General features: G+C 43.0%; 1 protein-coding gene across 2 annotated transcripts in view; it reads left to right on the top strand.

Moving 5' to 3' along the window:
* Positions 1–20,243, top strand: part of LOC134611195 (receptor-interacting serine/threonine-protein kinase 3-like) — an 80,583-nt gene that overhangs the window by 11,749 nt on the left and 48,591 nt on the right. For both annotated transcript variants that reach the window (XM_063454834.1, XM_063454833.1), the window contains exon 4: positions 978–1,111. In XM_063454834.1, coding sequence (XP_063310904.1) covers positions 978–1,111 — 134 coding nt within the window. The remainder of the gene's footprint in view (positions 1–977; positions 1,112–20,243) is intronic.

The following is a 20,243-nucleotide window of genomic DNA, read 5'->3' as shown; positions in this document are numbered from 1 at the left end:
ATCCGCCCATCGGTCCGTGTCGCCTGCAGAGCGGGAGTTGACATTTACCCCGAGGGTTGTTGCTCGGGTCCCCTTTACCCTCTCACAGCAGCTTGGTGTTTTTTCAGGCGAGTAGGGGTGTTTTCTTGCCGTTTATTAAGGGTTCCTCAGGGAGCCGAGGTGCTCCACGTCCGTCCAGCTTGGCGGTCGGGCCCCGCCCCCCTTATGAATTAATTTTATTACACGTCCCCAGTGGTAAAACAGAGACTGTCAAACAGGGACTGGTTGTTTAGCTCAGTTGAGCTAAACTCAAGAAAAGACAATTGACCAGTGCACCTACCTTGCAAAAGATTCTCAATAAACTGGAAAAATGTCACATACCCCAAAGAAAGCATGACAAACATATTACATGGATATTTCTTCTGTGGGTTGGTATAAGTAGCGTTCCTTTAAAGAAACACTATAACACTATAGCATTTGAAATAAAAGCATGTATTCCTAACGTTATAGTTTTCTTCTACCTACAGGTAGCCATATACCTCACCCACACTGTTAGGATTTAAAAGGTGAGTTTACTTACCTTACATCCCATGGCAGCAAATTTTCAGTTGCAGGGTAAAGCAGACAGGGACATGGCATCCAGAACAACACTTTATTAAGATGAAGTGGTCTGGGTACCTGTATTGTCCCTTTAAATCAAAATGTCCCTATACTGTCCCCTGTCAGTATTAATGCCATACAATATTTGCTATTGAGTGTGTATTTGCATCACATTCTGTGGATGTATATGCATTGAAATGTAGTTGTGTCTGTTTAGGGGAATACATTTTTGGCAGACCTAGTTGTTAACCAACTAAGTTAATCAGGTTATCATCAATACTACTGGTGTATTATGTATTTCATCCATAAATCTATGCTTTCATGGTCCATGCGCTGCTAATTGTATTAAAAGCAATGATTAAGATATTGAGAATGATTAGCATTTTGTGTCATTTCAGATCTCAGACTTTGGTCTATCTAACTATTCCCCTAACTGTGGGAAGGATATTGGTGGAACCCTGGCATATATGCCTCCTGAGGCACTTAGCTCTAACACTGGCTACAAGCCAGACAAATCCTTTGATGTTTACAGGTACTTATTTTATTTTAACTTTTTTTTTTTTTTTCATTTGCAACTATAAGGGTGACTTCTTCACACAAATAGTTTTTAGATATGATTTTATCAGTATTTGGTTTTTTTTCTTATAAATCATTATTTTGTTTTTCCATTAAGCACATAGCAAATATCACATAATTTCTTAAATCACGAGTTTGCACATACCTGATTAAAACAGATGTGAAAAATATTTTCCAGAATGTTTTTTTGTTTTTGTTTTTGTTTATCCTATTTTGCGTTTTTAAGAAGATAACAATATTTTTTTATGACATACAAATATAGCATTCATACTGGACTTAAATATGAATTAAATCTAAATTTATGGGCAATGTTATATAAATCAGATATAGAAAATTAAGTCCGGTTAGAAAGTCTATGCACCCATGGAAACCCGTTTTTAAAAATATTTTTCACAATTGGGCAAAGGAGAGAAAATATCCCTCTTCAATATTGTACTGGTGCTCAATTTGATTGATTATATCGATCCAATGAACTTCCGAGGGAGATTTCAAGTTTCTAAGCAAATTTTTTACAGCAAATCAAATGGGAATCTTATGGTCTTTAGTATATAAAGGAAGCTCCACATTTGAGGAGGGATATAATAAATGGAAAAAATATTATTCAACAATGCTATAAGATATTCTTTTAATTTATTGAGTAGTATGCATTCCCACCGTATGTGATGCTTCGCTATATGGCATCTCCAACATTTATCTGAGTATGATATTGATATTTTATATAGTTTTGTTGGGACCATAAACCAGTGGTATATCAACTTATAAAATGTTTCAATCAGGGTAATAGCATTTCTAATCATGTATATAGTTTCATACCATTGATCAATTGGAAAACTTATACCTAAATATTTTTCCCATTTCAAGAGTGCCAAAGGTTTGTCATAAGGTCCTATTTTGTTAAGAATTTTTAAAATATTTTAGAGATCTGCCTACTGCATGTAGCACGTAGATCTGATGTGATTCTAAAATCTGTTTTAAATGATTTTGTTTTTCACTCTCAGCTAAGTGAATAATTCCCTAGGAGGTAAACCAACTTTTTGTTGAAGAGAGATAAAAGTTAGTATATTACCATGTTCCCAGATATCAGATAAGGTGCAAATTCCACAGATTGACCAGTTTAATACGTTTAGATCATTTATATAATATTTATATATTTCAATCAGAGTATTAATTCATAAACAATCCACACATTTGATTTATTTCTTTAAGTTTTTAAGAGTAAGCAAGATATTATGAATTATTAGATTTTTAGATTTAATAGATGAAACTTTTAACATTTAAATCCAAAATATATTTGAAAGGCTGAGAGGATAAAGATCCACTCTTTCAATCTACAACCAAGATGAGCTAAATGTTTTTTAATTTACCCATTGCAATGCGTGGAATATCATACTAGAGTTATACAATTTCATAATATCTGGGTATGCTACATCTACATGTTTCATTTTTTTTAAGGATGGTCTGTGCTGTCCTGGGTCTACTGTCCTGCCAAATATATGAGTAAAAGCTTCTTTGAAATTGAAATAGAATCTTAGAATGAACTCTTAAAGGAATAACCTTAAAGAGCTATATTTTCTTAGGGACTATATATGTTAAAGGATTCTACAGTGCCAGGAAAACATAGCCATTTTCCTGGCAGTATAGAATCCTACAGTGCCCCCCCTCCTCCCACAGCACTGAAGGCGTTAAAACCCCTTCAATCACTTTCCTGAATCCAGCGCTGATGTCCCTCGGTGCTGGATCAGGCTCTTCCCATGCTCTTCCCCCGCTGACGTCAGCCGGCGGGGGAGACCTAATGCTTTCCAATGGGGAAAAAAATGACACTGGAAGTCCTCATGCAGAGCATAAGGACGTCCAGCAACAGATACCGGACCAAAGGTCCATTTCAATTCAGAAAGTCCGTCTAATGGCTGTCTGGTAGACAGAAAACAAAAGGAAATCAGCACTAATTAACAAACAATATGTATATAGTCAGCAACCCAAAAGAAGGAGACCCCTCAAATCCTTCAATAGATGAGACAATACAAAGAGAAAAAAAACGTAAAATAGTCCAAAAGAGTCTCACTAGAGCAACAATGCTTGATGGGATATAGAAGAGTAGTTGCTTCAGTAGGGGTGCATCCTAGTGTCTCAGGGTATTTGCATTTGTGAAAGACAGAGATACAGGAACAACCAGTAGGGCGATACGTTTAAAATCCAAAGGATAAAATAGTAGTAGAAGGTAGAAAACTCACATTTAAAAGAGCTATGGCCAGCTCTGGTGTGAAGAGCCTACAACGGTATAATCCAGCTGCTGGGATGTGTAAAGGAAATGCGTCTATCAGGGCCGTCTGGTCATCCAAAGCTCCAGGGAAAATAAAAAGAGGCGACAGTAGTGCTCTCAATTTGATAAAAGTAAGTAAAAGTAACTAGAATAATACTTACAGGTATAGAGCAGAAAATACTGCTCTATTAATAAAGCGTTGGTGCTGGTATGATCCCCACCTGGGATTTCTTTAAGTGCAGGAGCAATAATAAAAAGCCAGGAAAGTAAAAATAGTAGAAGTACATAAAAATACAATAAAAAGAGAATTGGCAGAGGAAAGTAACCAAAAAACTTTAATTGATCTAAAATACACAATTTAAAATAACCATTACGCGTCTCACCAAAAAGGCTTTCTCAAATGGCATAAAAAGCTAAATTTTATACATTTTATGCCATTTGAAAAAGTCTTTTTGGTGAAACGCGTAATGGTTATTTTAAATTGTGTATTTTAGATCACTTAAAGGAATTGTTGACCAGCCTTACATTCCAATATCCACATTCAGTGGTGACTGGATAATACTGGATTTGGAAACCACTCATGATAATTTCCCATTCTAAGGTGAGATACAACAGAGACACAGAAGCCTCACAGACAAGTCCAACACAACTGTAAGGCAGTCCAGGCGCCCACATTAGGAGATCACGGGAGGGAGCACAAAAAGCACTGTGTTGTTGGGGCTTCCAATAACTCTGAGTAGGCATCTGACTACCCAGCACAGCTGCTGTGCAGCCAGAGCACAGTGATCCCAGCAGCCCATCCTAACCACCAGGGTTAGTGTTGGGTACCTCTAGTACTTTCTTATCCTATATAAATGTTAAACATGTTGCTCTGATTGATTTAATATTAAAGTAATAAATAGAGACACATTGTAAATGTATTCAATTTTTAATCTATTGAGAAAGCCACCTAGACAATAAATAGTTGCAATCTCACAGACACACTTGTACATGAGATCATTACTGTGGCATTGTTCTCTTTTTTGCTCCCTCGCCAATCCCTCTATCTTTTCTTTTTTTCCTCTTCTTTCTTTCTTCCATGAAAATGTGCTTTAAAAAAGTTATTCAAAGAGATTTTGATACCCTACGTATGTGCCGTTCACAAACACTACCTTGGACTACTGTCTACGCTGCTATGTAATCTTCTTTTAAATTACAATTTATACAAAAATTGAGAGTGTTACTGCTTATATCATGCATGCATTTTTCATTAAAGTAATATTTACACTTAAGAAAAGATTTGTAACCTCTGGTTCAGACCACAGTTATTGCAGATGACCTCACAGAGTCCGATTAAGATTGTCCAAGGCACTAGGCAAGAATGGAGCCCCGTCATAGAGCCATGGGCTCTGTTTCTGTGAGTGTCATGAGTCTAAGTGTGTATCTAAGTGTGTGTGTGTGTGTGTGTGTGTGTGGTAGTTTTTAATTTACCCCTCCTGCTTACCTTTTGGTGCTTTGGTGTAACCCCATGGTCCTGTGGAGCCATGGTGTGGAGCTGGATCCCTGGTGGTCGGGTGAGGGTGTTTTGTGGTCTTCACCAATATAAGGTAAAGATCACTTTAGAATCTTCAGTCAATGACTCAATGAGTGCTGAATATAGAGCTCTGACTCACTGAGAAGCAACAGGAGACTACGAGAGAGCTCTTAACGTGATCTGCACCCAATAGAGGTGCAGACCAGAATGCGCCATTAACAAAGTGAGGAGTCATAGGGCTGAGCAGGAAGAGCTTTTGATCTCAAGAATGTCCTCCTCACATCCAGAGTTCCAAATCCTTACTGAGCCCAGGCCTCTTAGAGGCAAGATATGTACCCTCAGTAGGCCTGTCTCCTAAAGACATGGCCAAAACAGAAAGTCTTAAAAATGGTTTAAAAAAAAAAAAAAAGTATACCAGTCAATACAGTATGGAATAAATTTTCAGGGTCTACAAATTGTAATATCTAACGATCTTAGAAAAGGCTCCATTCCTTACATGCATGCACAGAAGGTTGTTTACGAAGGCAAACAGTTATTGAAAAAGTAGCCAGCACAGATACTAATGGGAGGATAAACATGGACTCTTTTCTGTGAGTGGCAATTTACTCATATCTACACTTGTAGATCAACAGAGATTTAAAAAAAAAAAAATAGAGTTGCTTTAATAATCAGAATCCCAAGATGCATGCAGCTTGAGCTCCTGCAATAAAGCGGAGAAAAAAACAGTTTTAAGCCTAAAATCCGGACTCAAGTAAGAAAAATTGGAAGCTATCACTCACAGGGGGCTCCGGACACAAGATATAATACTCACCCTAAAGACTACCGTTGCCAACGGTCCGAGAGCCCTGTGGCGGCCTCCTGGGACTTGGATTTGGGACAAGCGGCCGATCTCCTGGAGTACGGGTCCAGCACACAGAGCTGCCGCACTCTTGCCCCCCCCCCCGGACCGGTGGGGGTTATCCCGGTCCACCAACGGCAGAGGGTGACGCACACACAGAGAACCGGAGGGCAGGGGCACCATACAGCACGAACCGCAAGGCGAGACCAAGATGGCCGCCATGCATGAAGCCCAACAAAGCAACTCAAACACTCACTGGAGGGCTCTGTTTGAAGCCAAGTTTGATTACATATGCCACAAATTCTGGCACCGCATCAACCAGCGAACAGCCCACATGTACTCCAATTGGGGATCACACCTGGGGAAGCACCAGGCAGCCGATGCTCCCACCCGGAAGCTAACCCACAACCACGATGAGTGGAGAGTGAAGCAGAAACAGAAGGAGGCACGCTCAGGCACAGCATATAGTGCCGCAATTGCTTCTCACCCTACAGGCCATCCTGGGCCAAAGACCAACTAACCCACGACCACACTGCCCGAAGCCCGACCGCCGCTGGCGGCGGCAGACCACCCGGGCGTACCCGGGCACCCGACAAAGGGAAGACCCGGCCTCCGGGAGTTCCCGAGTCTGTGGATCACGGGTGCGGGCCTTCTTCACGACCCAGGGCTGGAGGGCGGCCTCCCTACACCCGCACCGTTCATCTGAAGACCCCCACACCCCGCATGGGCATCGGCTGAATGGAAACGCATATATCGGTGGGACCCACATGTAGCTGTGAGCCCCATTACTTACCTGGAGCCCCGCTCGGACTGTTCACATGGCCCAACATGAACCCAACCTATGTTGACTGCACCCTGATGGACTGAGTTCCCTTATAATATGTTTAATAGACAGCTACAGTTTGATGATGTGCAGGTCTCTAATAAGTCTTGAACAAGCTTGATGTTTTTGTACCCTGTCTAACTAAACCTACTAAACGCATCACACTCTCATTCCTCAGACTAGCAAACACACATTCACATAGTCCAAGCGATTGCCAGGGCTACGCTGAGACAACCGGGAGGTATTACATGCACTAACCTAGGCTCTTTTGTACCGCATGACTAGCAAACATTGTAGCCCAACATGTACATAATAGATAATCTAGGGAGATTGATATCTGAGTTTAAACAAGCTAGCTAGGCTGGGAAGAAACACTAATGAATACCGCGGGTGAACCCCCAGCACTGGTCCTAGTGGCATGAGGACCATAATGTATGATGTATCAGCATGGGAAGTTTTACTTTTTTGCAGGATGTGGGCCTCTGCCTCATTTCCGGGGACCCCATATACAGTATATGCATAGCATACCCTCTGTTGTGCAAGCATACACAGTCGATTGTGCCATACTCAATAACTGTAACAGTTCAGCATGTTTAAGTTTTTATACTTTAAAAAAAAAAAATGAGGCATCGTTTCTTCGGGAAATGTTATTCTCTGTTGTGATCTCCTTAACGTGTATTTAGACTTGCACATTTCCCTTCTTTTACTTCTGTATCCCAACTTATTTGCTTTAATAAAAGAAAGATTTACAAAAATAAATAAATAATCAGAATCCCTATTTAAAAGGAAAAACTATGGCTAATCTAAAACCCTCGCTCACATTTGCTGTATAATTTTATTTTGTTCTTGGTTTTTTATCTGCTTCTTTTACCATAAACACTGAGGCTTCTTGTATAGGTTATGGTGCAACGATTTCCCTGGCCTAGTCTCCTTTTACTTATTGTGAGAGAGCTGGTACAGCAGCCACACACGAGCTGCTATGGGTGCATTTATTCATACAAAATCAATTTTTCAAGAATTATTACCTAGCAGTAAAGTTAATAATAAAGATTCAGTAATATGGAAAAATGTAAGGTGCTGGTTGAAATTGAATATTTAATATACACTTATTCTATTTCTGAGCTTGATTACTCCAATTTCATAGCTGCAGAAAATGTTCCCTTCTCCTCTGCTTGAGGTGTTATTACAAGAAGGCTGTAAATATCTTGGTGACCTATATGTTAATAATAACTTTGTACAATTTGACTATCTACAGAGTAATTATAAGATCGCATCCAGATTATGGCTGGACTATAATAGTCTGAGAACTAGAATTATATTCTCTAGATTCCATTTGAAAGGGACTAGACAAATGACAGCATGTGAAAAGTTAATATGTTCAACAAATAAATCTAATCTGGTATCAAAATGCTTTAGCATAATAAGAGATAGGGATCATGATTCTAAACCTTTAAATATAAGATTATGGAAAAAAGAGTTAGATCAATCTTGGCCAATGGAAACCTGGCTGGGAGCAGCTTCAATAACAGATAACTTAATCAAATATGCGACATACAGGGAGACCCATTTTAAAATATGGAACAGGTGGTATTTAACTCCGATCAAGTTATGGAAAATAAAAAAAGACAATATGCATAGGTATTGCTGGAGAGGCTGTAAACAAACCGGTTCAGATCTACATATGTGGTGGTCTTGTTTGCTTATCCAAATTTATTGGAAGGAGTTTGGGGCTTGGATATCTCAAATAGTAGGGGATTAAAATGGGTCCAGAATTAGTGCTGTTTCATTTTCTTCCTAATAACATTACAAAGGAAGTAAAAAACTTTCTACTACATTCCTTAATTATAGCCAAATGGCTCATAGCACTAAATTGGAAGGGAGAAAGGATGCCGCTCTGGTCGGACATTGGAATTGTCATGCAGAGATATAGAGCATTAGAGTTGAATGACGGATATGTAGGGTCATATAATGTCCCGAAATATAGCTGGTTGGTTTGGAATAATTATCTTTTGAACCCTGGTCATAGAGTCTCATAGAGACTGTGAATTTTGGGCCCCCACAGCCCTTTCCCCCTCGACTCTCGGAACACTGAATGTTGTGTGTGTTTTTCATTAGATGGTGTGAATTGTCATGGAGCTTTGGTTTCTTTTTATTATAATATTTAAAGGCTGATTATATTCTGGGCTTTTTTTGGTAGACAGGGCAATTTAAAAGAAAAGAAATGGGGCACTGTTCTAATGTTGATAAATGTGGAAAGACGTTAGAAGATAGAGCCTGGTTATCAGAAATCCATATACAATGTTAACATCTGAAGATGAATGTATGTATTTACTTATCTGTTTGATGTATTTCATGTGATTTATGTTAAAAAAAAATCTTATGAATAAAACTTTTTTTACAAAAAAATTAATAAAATAAAAGTATACCAGTCAATACAGTAGGGAATAAGTTTTCAGGGTCTACAAATTGTAATATCTAATGATCTTAGAAAAGGCTCCATTCATTACATGCATGCACAGAGGGCTGTTTACAAAGGCAAAAAGTAGCCAGCACAGATACTAATGGGAGGCTAAACATAAAATATACCCATTAAGTAGACTCTGGCCATTATAAATGTAATGTTTACTATTGCAGGCTGTAATTAAAGAGAATGGGACTTCTCCTTGCTGAATAGTATGAAACAGATACAATTCTGTTAAAATATATACTATATAGTACATGAAACAGTGTGGCAAACAAATCAGACTTAAATTATACAAAATAGGAAAAACTATACAAGTCCTTGACACAATAGTGTGCTCAGAGGTAGATTAACCACCAAGAAAGTCAATAAAAACAGCTGCTGCCAGTCAACTATTGTTGAAAAAAATCCTTCACCATCATGAACATACAATGTCTCAATGTACTATGTTGTCTACAGAGATATATCCAAAACTCAGGGTTCATAAAGATCTTATAGCATTTACCTACTATACTTTATAGTAAAGTACCATTTTTTAAATGGGCTAAACCAACGGGTACCAAGCTTTATTATAATGGTGCCTACTAAACTGAAGACGGAAGACATATGCTTATATGTATTTCAAATCCTAAGGTATCAGAAATGTGATAAAAAAAGATTACCATAGTAGATGACACTTCCTAATGGCTGTGAGCTTATCAACTAAACTTAATCCAATAATACATGAACCAATAATCGTGAGAAGAGGTGTGTAACACCAAGGTCACCATGGTGAAGAGATTTTGCTAAATTGTATATGGTTCTCATAAAGCAGACATGTCCAAAGTCCGGCACATGGGTCAATTGTGGCCTGCGTTCCAGTTTAATACGGCAATTTCTATATGTTGTGGTCCCCAGTGAATCCCTGAGCGCCGCTGAGGACGTGCTGTCCCGCGGAGTTCAAAGATCCAGAGATTCTTTAGATCTTTGAACGCCGCAGGACTGCATGTCCTCGATATGCGTTCTTGCGATCTCTTGGTCTTGCGGGATCTCGTCTACGTCACGGGACTGCATGTCCTCAGTCTGCGTTCTCGCGATCTCTTGGTCTCGCGGGATCTCGTTGACGTTGCTGGATTTGGCACGTTCCTTCACCCTGTTGGGACAGAAAGATCTGGGACAGATTCTACAGTAGTAGAATAAAGAGAAAAAGAATAAAGAGAGCAAGAATAAAGAGAAGGAATAAAGAGAGATAGAATAAAGAGAGAACGGACATAATACTGAGATTTGAGACAGAATAAAGAGAGAAGGCACAGAATAAAGAGAGAAGGGACAGAATACAGAGAGAAGGGACAGAATACAGAGAGAAGAGACATAATAAAGAGAGAAGGCACATAATAAAGAGAGAAGGCACAGAATAAAGAGAGAAGGCACAGAATAAAGAGAGAAGGCACAGAATAAAGAGAGAAGGGGCAGAATAAAGAGAGAAGGGACAGAATAAAGAGAGAAGGGACAGAATAAAGAGAGAAGGGACAGAATACAGAGAGAAGGGGCAGAATAAAGAGAGAAGAGACATAATAAAGAGAGAAGGCACATAATAAAGAGAGAAGGCACATAATAAAGAGAGAAGGCACAGAATAAAGAGAGAAGGCACAGAATAAAGAGAGAAGGGACAGAATACAGAGAGAAGGGGCAGAATAAAGAGAGAAGGGACAGAATAAAGAGAGAAGAGACAGACTAAAGAGAGAAGGCACAGAATAAAGAGAGAAGGGGCAGAATAAAGAGAGAAGGCACAGAATAAAGAGAGAAGGGACAGAATACAGAGAGAAGGGGCAGAATAAAGAGAGAAGAGACATAATAAAGAGAGAAGGCACATAATAAAGAGAGAAGGCACAGAATAAAGAGAGAAGGCACAGAATAAAGAGAGAAGGGACAGAATACAGAGAGAAGGGGCAGAATAAAGAGAGAAGGGACAGAATAAAGAGAGAAGAGACAGACTAAAGAGAGAAGGGGCAGAATAAAGAGAGAAGGGACAGAATAAAGAGAGACAAAATAAAGAGAGAAGAGACAGAATAAAGAGAGAAGGGACAGAATAAAAAGAGATGAGACCAAATAAAGAGAGAAGGGACCGAATAAAGAGAGAAGGGACAGAGTAAAGAGAGAAGAGATAGAATAAAGAGAAAAGAGACAGAATTTTTGCACTGATAGATATACACACATAAGTTGCCTTGTTAGTGCAGTAGGTAGCAAGTCAGTCTCATAATCTGAAGGTTGTGAGTTTGATCCTCACACAGGGCATGTATATTTTTTATTTAGAAAATTGGGCAGACTAGATGGGCCGAATGTTTTTTATCTGCCGTCACATTATATGTTTCTATGTTACTATAACAGTGTAAGCTTATGCAATAGCTAAATCACAAAAGTTGTATCTTGTGGGTTACAGACAGTGGCATCTCTAGGATTCATTTTTAGGGGGGGCACATGGTGGGCCAGGGACAAAAGTAGGGGGGCACATTCAATCCCGCCCTCGCCACAGTTTGATCCCGCCCCTGCCTCATGTTAAGCCCCACCCCCGACACAATGTGTTTTGTTTCTTTTTTTATAATCCCTGGTGGAGGATTCAGTATTTTCCACCAGGGATTATTAAAAAACATGCCACACACACACACACACACACAGACTGCTGAGTCCACACACACACAAACACACACACAGACTGCTGAGTCCATACACACACACACACACACACACACAGACACACAGACTGCTGTGTCCAGACACAAACTGCTGAGTCCATACACACATACAGACTGCTGAGTCCAAACACACACACACACAGACTGCTGAGTCCATACACACACACAGACACACAGACTGCTGAGTCCATACACACACACAGACACACAGACTGCTGAGTCCATACACACATACAGACTGCTGAGTCCACACACACACACACACACACACACACACACAGACTGCTGTGTCCAGACACAAACTGCTGAGTCCATACACACATACAGACTGCTGAGTCCAAACACACACACACACACACACACACAGACTGCTGAGTCCATACACACACACACAGACACAGACTGCTGAGTCCATACACACACACAGACACACAGACTGCTGAGTCCATACACACACACAGACACACATACTGCTGAGTCCATACACACACACGGACACACAAAGTGCAGAGTCCATACACACACATAGACTGCTGAGTCCACACAGACACACAGACTGCTGAGTCCATACACACATACAGAAACACAGAGTACAGAGTCCATACACACACATAGACTGCTGAGTCCACACAGACACACAGACTGCTGAGTCCATACACACACACACACACACACACACAGATTGCTGAGTCCATACACACACAGACACACACAGGCTGCTGAGTCCATACACACACAGACACACAGACTGCTAAGTGCATACACACACACAGACTGCTGAGTCCATACACACACACACAGACTGCTGTGTCCATACACACACACACACACACACTGACTGCTGAGTCCATACACACACACAGAGACCGCTGAGTCCATACACACACACACACACACACACAGACACACAGACTGCTGAGCCCATACACACACACACAGACTGCTGAGTCCATACACACACAGACTGCTGGGCCCATACACAGACACACAGACTGCTGAGTCCATACACACATACAGAAACACAGAGTGCAGAGTCCATACACACACATAGACTGCTGAGTCCACACAGACACACAGACTGCTGAGTCCATACACACATACAGAAACACAGAGTGCAGAGTCCATACACACACATAGACTGCTGAGTCCACACAGACACACAGACTGCTGAGTCCATACACACACACACACACAGATTGCTGAGTCCATACACACACAGACACACACAGGCTGCTGAGTCCATACACACACAGACACACAGACTGCTAAGTGCATACACACACACAGACTGCTGAGTCCATACACACACACAGACACACAGACTGCTGAGTCCATACACACACACAGACACACAGACTGCTGAGTCCATACACACACACAGACTGCTGTGTCCATACACACACACACACACACACTGACTGCTGAGTCCATACACACACACACAGAGACCGCTGAGTCCATACACACACACACACACAGACACACAGACTGCTGAGTCCATACACACACAGACTGCTGAGCCCATACACAGACACACAGACTGCTGAGTCCATACACACATACAGAAACACAGAGTGCAGAGTCCATACACACACATAGACTGCTGAGTCCACACAGACACACAGACTGCTGAGTCCATACACACATACAGAAACACAGAGTGCAGAGTCCATACACACACATAGACTGCTGAGTCCACACAGACACACAGACTGCTGAGTCCATACACACATACAGAAACACAGAGTGCAGAGTCCATACACACACATAGACTGCTGAGTCCACACAGACACACAGACTGCTGAGTCCATACACACACACACACACACAGATTGCTGAGTCCATACACACACAGACACACACAGGCTGCTGAGTCCATACACACACAGACACACAGACTGCTAAGTGCATACACACACACAGACTGCTGAGTCCATACACACACACACAGACACACAGACTGCTGAGTCCATACACACACACAGACACACAGACTGCTGAGTCCATACACACACACAGACTGCTGTGTCCATACACACACACACACACACACTGACTGCTGAGTCCACACACACACACACAGAGACCGCTGAGTCCATACACACACACACACACACACACAGACACACAGACTGCTGAGCCCATACACACACAGACTGCTGAGTCCATACACACACAGACTGCTGAGCCCATACACAGACACACAGAGTGCAGAGTCCATACACACACATAGACTGCTGAGTCCACACAGACACGCATACTGCTGAGTCCATACACACACACACACAGACAGACAGACACACAGACTGCTGAGTCCATACACACGCAGACACACACAGACTGCTGAGTCCATACACACACAGACACACAGAGTGCTGAGTCCATGCACAAACATAGACTGCTGAGTCCATACACACACAGACACACAGACTGCTAAGTTCATACACACACACAGACTGCTGAGTCCATACACACACAGACACACAGACTGCTGAGTCCATACACAAACAGAGACTGCTGAGTCCATACACACACAGACACACAGACTGCTAAGTTCATACACACACACAGACTGCTGAGTCCATACACACACAGACACACAGACTGCTGAGTCCATACACAAACAGAGACTGCTGAGTCCATACACACACACAGAGACTGCTGAGTCCATACACCACACAGACACAGACTGCTGAGTCCATACACACACAGAGACACACAGACTGCTGAGTCCATACACACACAAACAGACACACAGACTGCTTAGTTCATACACACACACAGACTGCTGAGTCCATACACACACACAGACACACACACAGACTGCTGAGTCCATAAACACACACTCAGACACACAGACTGCTGAGTCCATACACACACACATACACACAGACTGCTGAGTCCATACACACACACAGACTGCTGAGTCCATACACTCACACACACACACACACACACACGCACACAGACTGCTGAGTCCACACACACACACACACAGACTGCTGAGTCCATACACACACACACACAGACAGCTGAGTCCATACACACACACACACACACACACACACACACACAGACTGTTGAGTCCATACACACACACAGACACACAGACTGCTGAGTCCATACACACACACACAGACTGCTGAGTCCATACACACACAGACACACACAGGCTGCTGAGTCCATACACACACAGACACACAGACTGCTAAGTTCATACACACACACAGACTGCTGAGTCCATACACACACACACACAGACTGCTGAGTCCATACACACACACACACACAGACACAGAGACTGCTGAGTCCATACACACACACAGACTGCTGAGTCCATACACTCACACACACACACACACAGACTGCTGAGTCCACACACACACACACACAGACTGCTGAGTCCATACACACACACAGACAGCTGAGTCCATACACACACACACACAGACACAGACTGCTGAGTCCATACACACACAGACACACAGACTGCTGAGTCCATACACACACACACAGACTGCTGAGTCCATACACACACAGACACACACAGGCTGCTGAGTCCATACACACACAGACACACAGACTGCTAAGTTCATACACACACGCAGACTGCTGAGTCCATACACACACACACACACAGACACACAGACTGCTGAGTCCATACACACACACACACACACAGAGAGACTTCTGAGTCCATACACACACACACACACACACACACAGACTGCTGAGTCCATACACACACACACACAGACAGCTGAGTCCATACACACACGCACACACAGACTGCTGAGTCCATACAGACACATACACACACATACACACACACACACACAGACTGCTGAGTCCACACACACACACAAACAGACTGCTGAGTCCATACAGACACACACACACAGACTGCTGAGTCCATACACACACACACACACACAGACTGCTGAGTCCATACACACACAGACTGCTGAGTCCATAACACACACACACACACAGACTGCTGAGTCCATACACACACATGGACTGCTGAGTCCACACACACACACACACACACACAGACTGCTGAGTCCATACAGACACACACACACAGACTGCTGAGTCCATACACACACACACACAGACTGCTGAGTCCATACACACACACACACAGACTGCTGAGTCCATACACACACACACACACACACACACACAGACTGCTGAGTCCATACACACACACAGACTGCTGAGTCCATACACACACAGACACACAGACTGCTGAGTCCATACACACACACACAGACTGCTGAGTCCATACACACACACACAGACTGCTGAGTCCATACACACACAGACACACACAGGCTGCTGAGTCCATACACACACAGACACACAGACTGCTAAGTTCATACACACACGCAGACTGCTGAGTCCATACACACACACACACACAGACACACAGACTGCTGAGTCCATACACACACACACACACACACAGAGACTTCTGAGTCCATACACACACACACACACACACACAGACACACACACAGACTGCTGAGTCCATACACACACACACACAGACAGCTGAGTCCATACACACACGCACACACAGACTGCTGAGTCCATACAGACACATACACACACATACACACACACACACAGACTGCTGAGTCCACACACACACACACACACAGACTGCTGAGTCCATACAGACACACACACACAGACTGCTGAGTCCATACACACACACACACACACAGACTGCTGAGTCCATACACACACACAGACTGCTGAGTCCATAACACACACACACAGACTGCTGAGTCCATACACACACATGGACTGCTGAGTCCACACACACACACACACACACACAGACTGCTGAGTCCATACAGACACACACACACAGACTGCTGAGTCCATACACACACACACACAGACTGCTGAGTCCATACACACACACACACACACACACACACAGACTGCTGAGTCCATACACACACACACACACACACACACACAGACTGCTGAGTCCATACACACACACAGACTGCTGAGTCCATAACACACACACACAGACTGCTGAGTCCATACACACACATGGACTGCTGAGTCCACACACACACACACACACACACAGACACACACACAAGCTTCCTCACTCGCAGGCACACACACACCCCTTAGCATATTAAGCCTACCTGTCACTGTAGGCTGTTGCTGGGGGTCAGACAGCCATCTTCCATCCTTTCAAGCAGCAGTCAGGTCTGCTGCTTAATGGCGGGGTTGGGCCTATGTGCAGGAGGTGGGTCTTCCTTTGGGGGCGGGACCTGTGCCGGGGAGCCTCTCACTGCTCCCTCCGGCCACAGACAACACCCAGCACAGTTCCAGCCCTTCTCTCCTGCATTCCCTCAGGCTGTGACAGCCTGTTACAGCCCGAGGGAATATCATTTAAACACATGGCCAGCAGGGGGCCTAGGGGGGGGGGGGGCACAGCATGATCTAGGGGGGGCCATGGCCCCCTCTGGCCCTCCCCTAGCGACGCCACTGGTTACAGAAAGGAAAGTTGTGTCGTTAGTTGAGGTATCATTTTGTACAGTGGTTAACAGCTTTTTTGCCATCGTATCAGGGTTTTACTGTCTTTGTCAACTATATAACGTGGCATTGCCATGGAGAAATAGCCAAATCGCCAGGTTACGTTCAACAGATGAGACATCGAACAGTTATTATACAATGACAAGTGGATATGTTATAGTTCGTTATTACTGTATAGTTACAACAGTCATCGTATTAAGCTTTTATCTGTTTATGATAGCCTGTTGAAGCAATCAACATACTTTAGTCGGAATTCTGCCATTCTCTACTTTCTTCCGGGTTGCAAGTCTGTGGGACTTGCGAGAACAGAGAGATGTGAGAAGCGAGAGAGTATAGAAAAGAAAAAATAAAGAAGAATATGTGATCTCCAAGATGGCTAAGTTCAGGATAGTATCGATCCCATGCAGTGCATCTCCTGAAGCCTTCATCCTGTACCTTAGCCTTGTCCAGAGACCCTTCTGTTAGTGGTGCCGCTGCCACACATCGGGGTTCTGGTGTATCTATGTTAGTGAGAAGGTATCCAAGCAGTTTGCGTTTTGAGTTAAATAAATGCTATACTTTTTTTTTTTTTTTTTAAACCCATTGATAGCTCTGTGCAGACTGAGGTAGGAAGGCAGGTTTTTTTTTTTTATTGGAGAGTTGGATAGGGTCTTTGGGGGAAAAACTTTTTTTTTATTTTTGCAGTGCATAAGTCGGTACAGCTTTACACGGGGTACCCCAAAGGCAATCCTCGCGTTGGTCAACAATAGGTACAATGGGATATACGTTTGTATGTGCACATTTTTTTTTTTTTTTGTTAAGGTCGCGTTATGACAGGAAGATATACAGCATTATTTAGTCGATTAATTACATAGAGGTGTGAGTTATGCAGGTAGGCTATGCAAGTCATATAAGGTTACTTAACAATATTAGTGGCTCTTAAGGCTGTGACTAAGAACGTTTTTGTTTATAGTGATATCTATTGCTATAGCTTAGAATAAAGTACATGCTTCTTTAAGCTTATCACCCTAGTTGATCGAGGCTTCTGGCGTTGCCATGGCAGGTAGGGGCCGGCACCGTGGTAGTCTCGAGGCCGCACGGGAGGGAGCTGTCGTTTGGTTGGCCGATGCCCGATCTGCTGTAATGTTGTAGCAGGGGGTTGGCGTCCTAGGTATAATGCAGGATGGTGCCTGTGAAGGCTTGTCGCTTTACTCCGCGCTGGGTTACTCCGTGAGTGTAGCTGAGTGGAAGGTGGGTATGGGGTTAGCTTTGGTGCAGCAGTGCCTTGTCATGCTCCGTCCCCTCGGTGTAGCAATTATCGGCAGTGTGGATGGAGCACCCCCATAGTCCACTGCCGGTCAGATAGCTGTCAGGATAAGTGAGGTCGGGAGGTCGCGGGTCCACTGAGCTGAAGCCCGGGAGCTGCGCTGGTTACCGGTGCCGTGTGAGGGGAGATGGTCGTCCCTCTACCTCTTGCGCACATGGCGGCCGCCATCTTAAGTGCTGAGCTCGGCCCACCATCCACAGTAATGTTGTTGCAGGGTCTTGGTTGCGGTGTTGTGGTTGGGGCCGTCGGGTGAGGGCCGGGATCACCCCCACCGGTCCATAGGGGGGGGAACGGTGCCTAAGCCACTCCGAGCTGGGAACCTGACTGGGCTCCGTTTGACAGGATAGGAGGGCAGCGGCCGTCTGCCCCACTCACCACCAAGGAGGGCCCCGTCTGAGACATCCATGGTTTCTTCTCCAGGGGACTGTAGCTCGATGAGCCAACCTTTCCCTGGATCCATTGTGCCCCAAGCGTTAAGATCCGTCGCTGCCATTCTGCTTCTAGGCTGTAGGCCATGATTTAATGCCTTATATTATAAAGGTTTTGCAGGAGCTCAGCCTGCATGCGACTATCCAGCTCGGCGGTTCGGCCCCGCCCCCGGATAGGGTCTTTGGGACCCATAGCCACATTGAAGAAACATATTCACACAACTCTGGAGGGTGGATATGCCATTGTATATTTAAATTTCATCTAGATATAATTATAAACCCCACCTGCTGCTAATTGGTGAGGGCAGGGGAAAACATTATGTTATTGTTAATATGTTATGGTTATTATTAATTTATTAGCACAACCTTTTTGTAGAGGGGAGGAAAAGGAGGGAGGGGAGAAAGAAGGAAGGAAGGAAAGGGAAAGGGGAGAGAAAGGAAAAGAAAGAAGAAGGAAGGAGGAAAAGGGAAAGGGGAAGGGAGAATTGGGAAGGAAAAAAGAAGGGGAAAAGAAAGAAAGAAAATAGATATAGATCGGTTATGCTTATGGAAATAGTACAACTTATAGTGTTGTACTATAACGGTAGTAGGGAAAAGTACTTAATATAAAATAAATAAGTCTATATTATTAAGGACATTGGTCTCGACTGAGCTACAGGATATTCCCCCGGCTTCTGTTTTTGGAGGGAGATTTGCCCGACACATTCCATAATGGGATTTGAACTGGAGCATGCCTATGGGCACTATCCAGCTTATCCCCAGGTTAACTCTCTTACTCGAGAGTTATTGTACATTTTTTTTGGTTGTTTTTTTATTTTTTTTTGTGTTTGTTTCTTTTTTGTGGTGTATATATTTAGAATGAAAAGTTCCATGAAAAGGTTAATTATATTTATAAGAATATCTCTTATAATAGAGTAAGATGAGTAACTACTTATCGTGTTTATCGCTAAATGTTAATGGCCTTAATAGTCCAATAAAAAGACAATTAGTTAAACAAGAACTAATTAACCCAAACTAGGACCAAACTTCTTGAATAAAAGGGAATCATGACATGTCACACATGTCATGTGTCCTTAAGGGGTTAAATCAAAGGCATCAATAATATGCCTTCAAGAAACTCATTTACGAAGACAGAATCCGCAATATTTTGAGTAGTTTTGTTAGCAGCAAATGAAGCAAAACTGTTTAATCCTAAAGATATTGTGGAAGAACTCTCTGC

The sequence above is a fragment of the Pelobates fuscus genome, chromosome 5, assembly GCF_036172605.1.
Source record: "Pelobates fuscus isolate aPelFus1 chromosome 5, aPelFus1.pri, whole genome shotgun sequence".
Taxonomy (NCBI): domain Eukaryota; kingdom Metazoa; phylum Chordata; class Amphibia; order Anura; family Pelobatidae; genus Pelobates; species Pelobates fuscus.
This window is presented reverse-complemented; position numbering and strand designations above follow the sequence as displayed.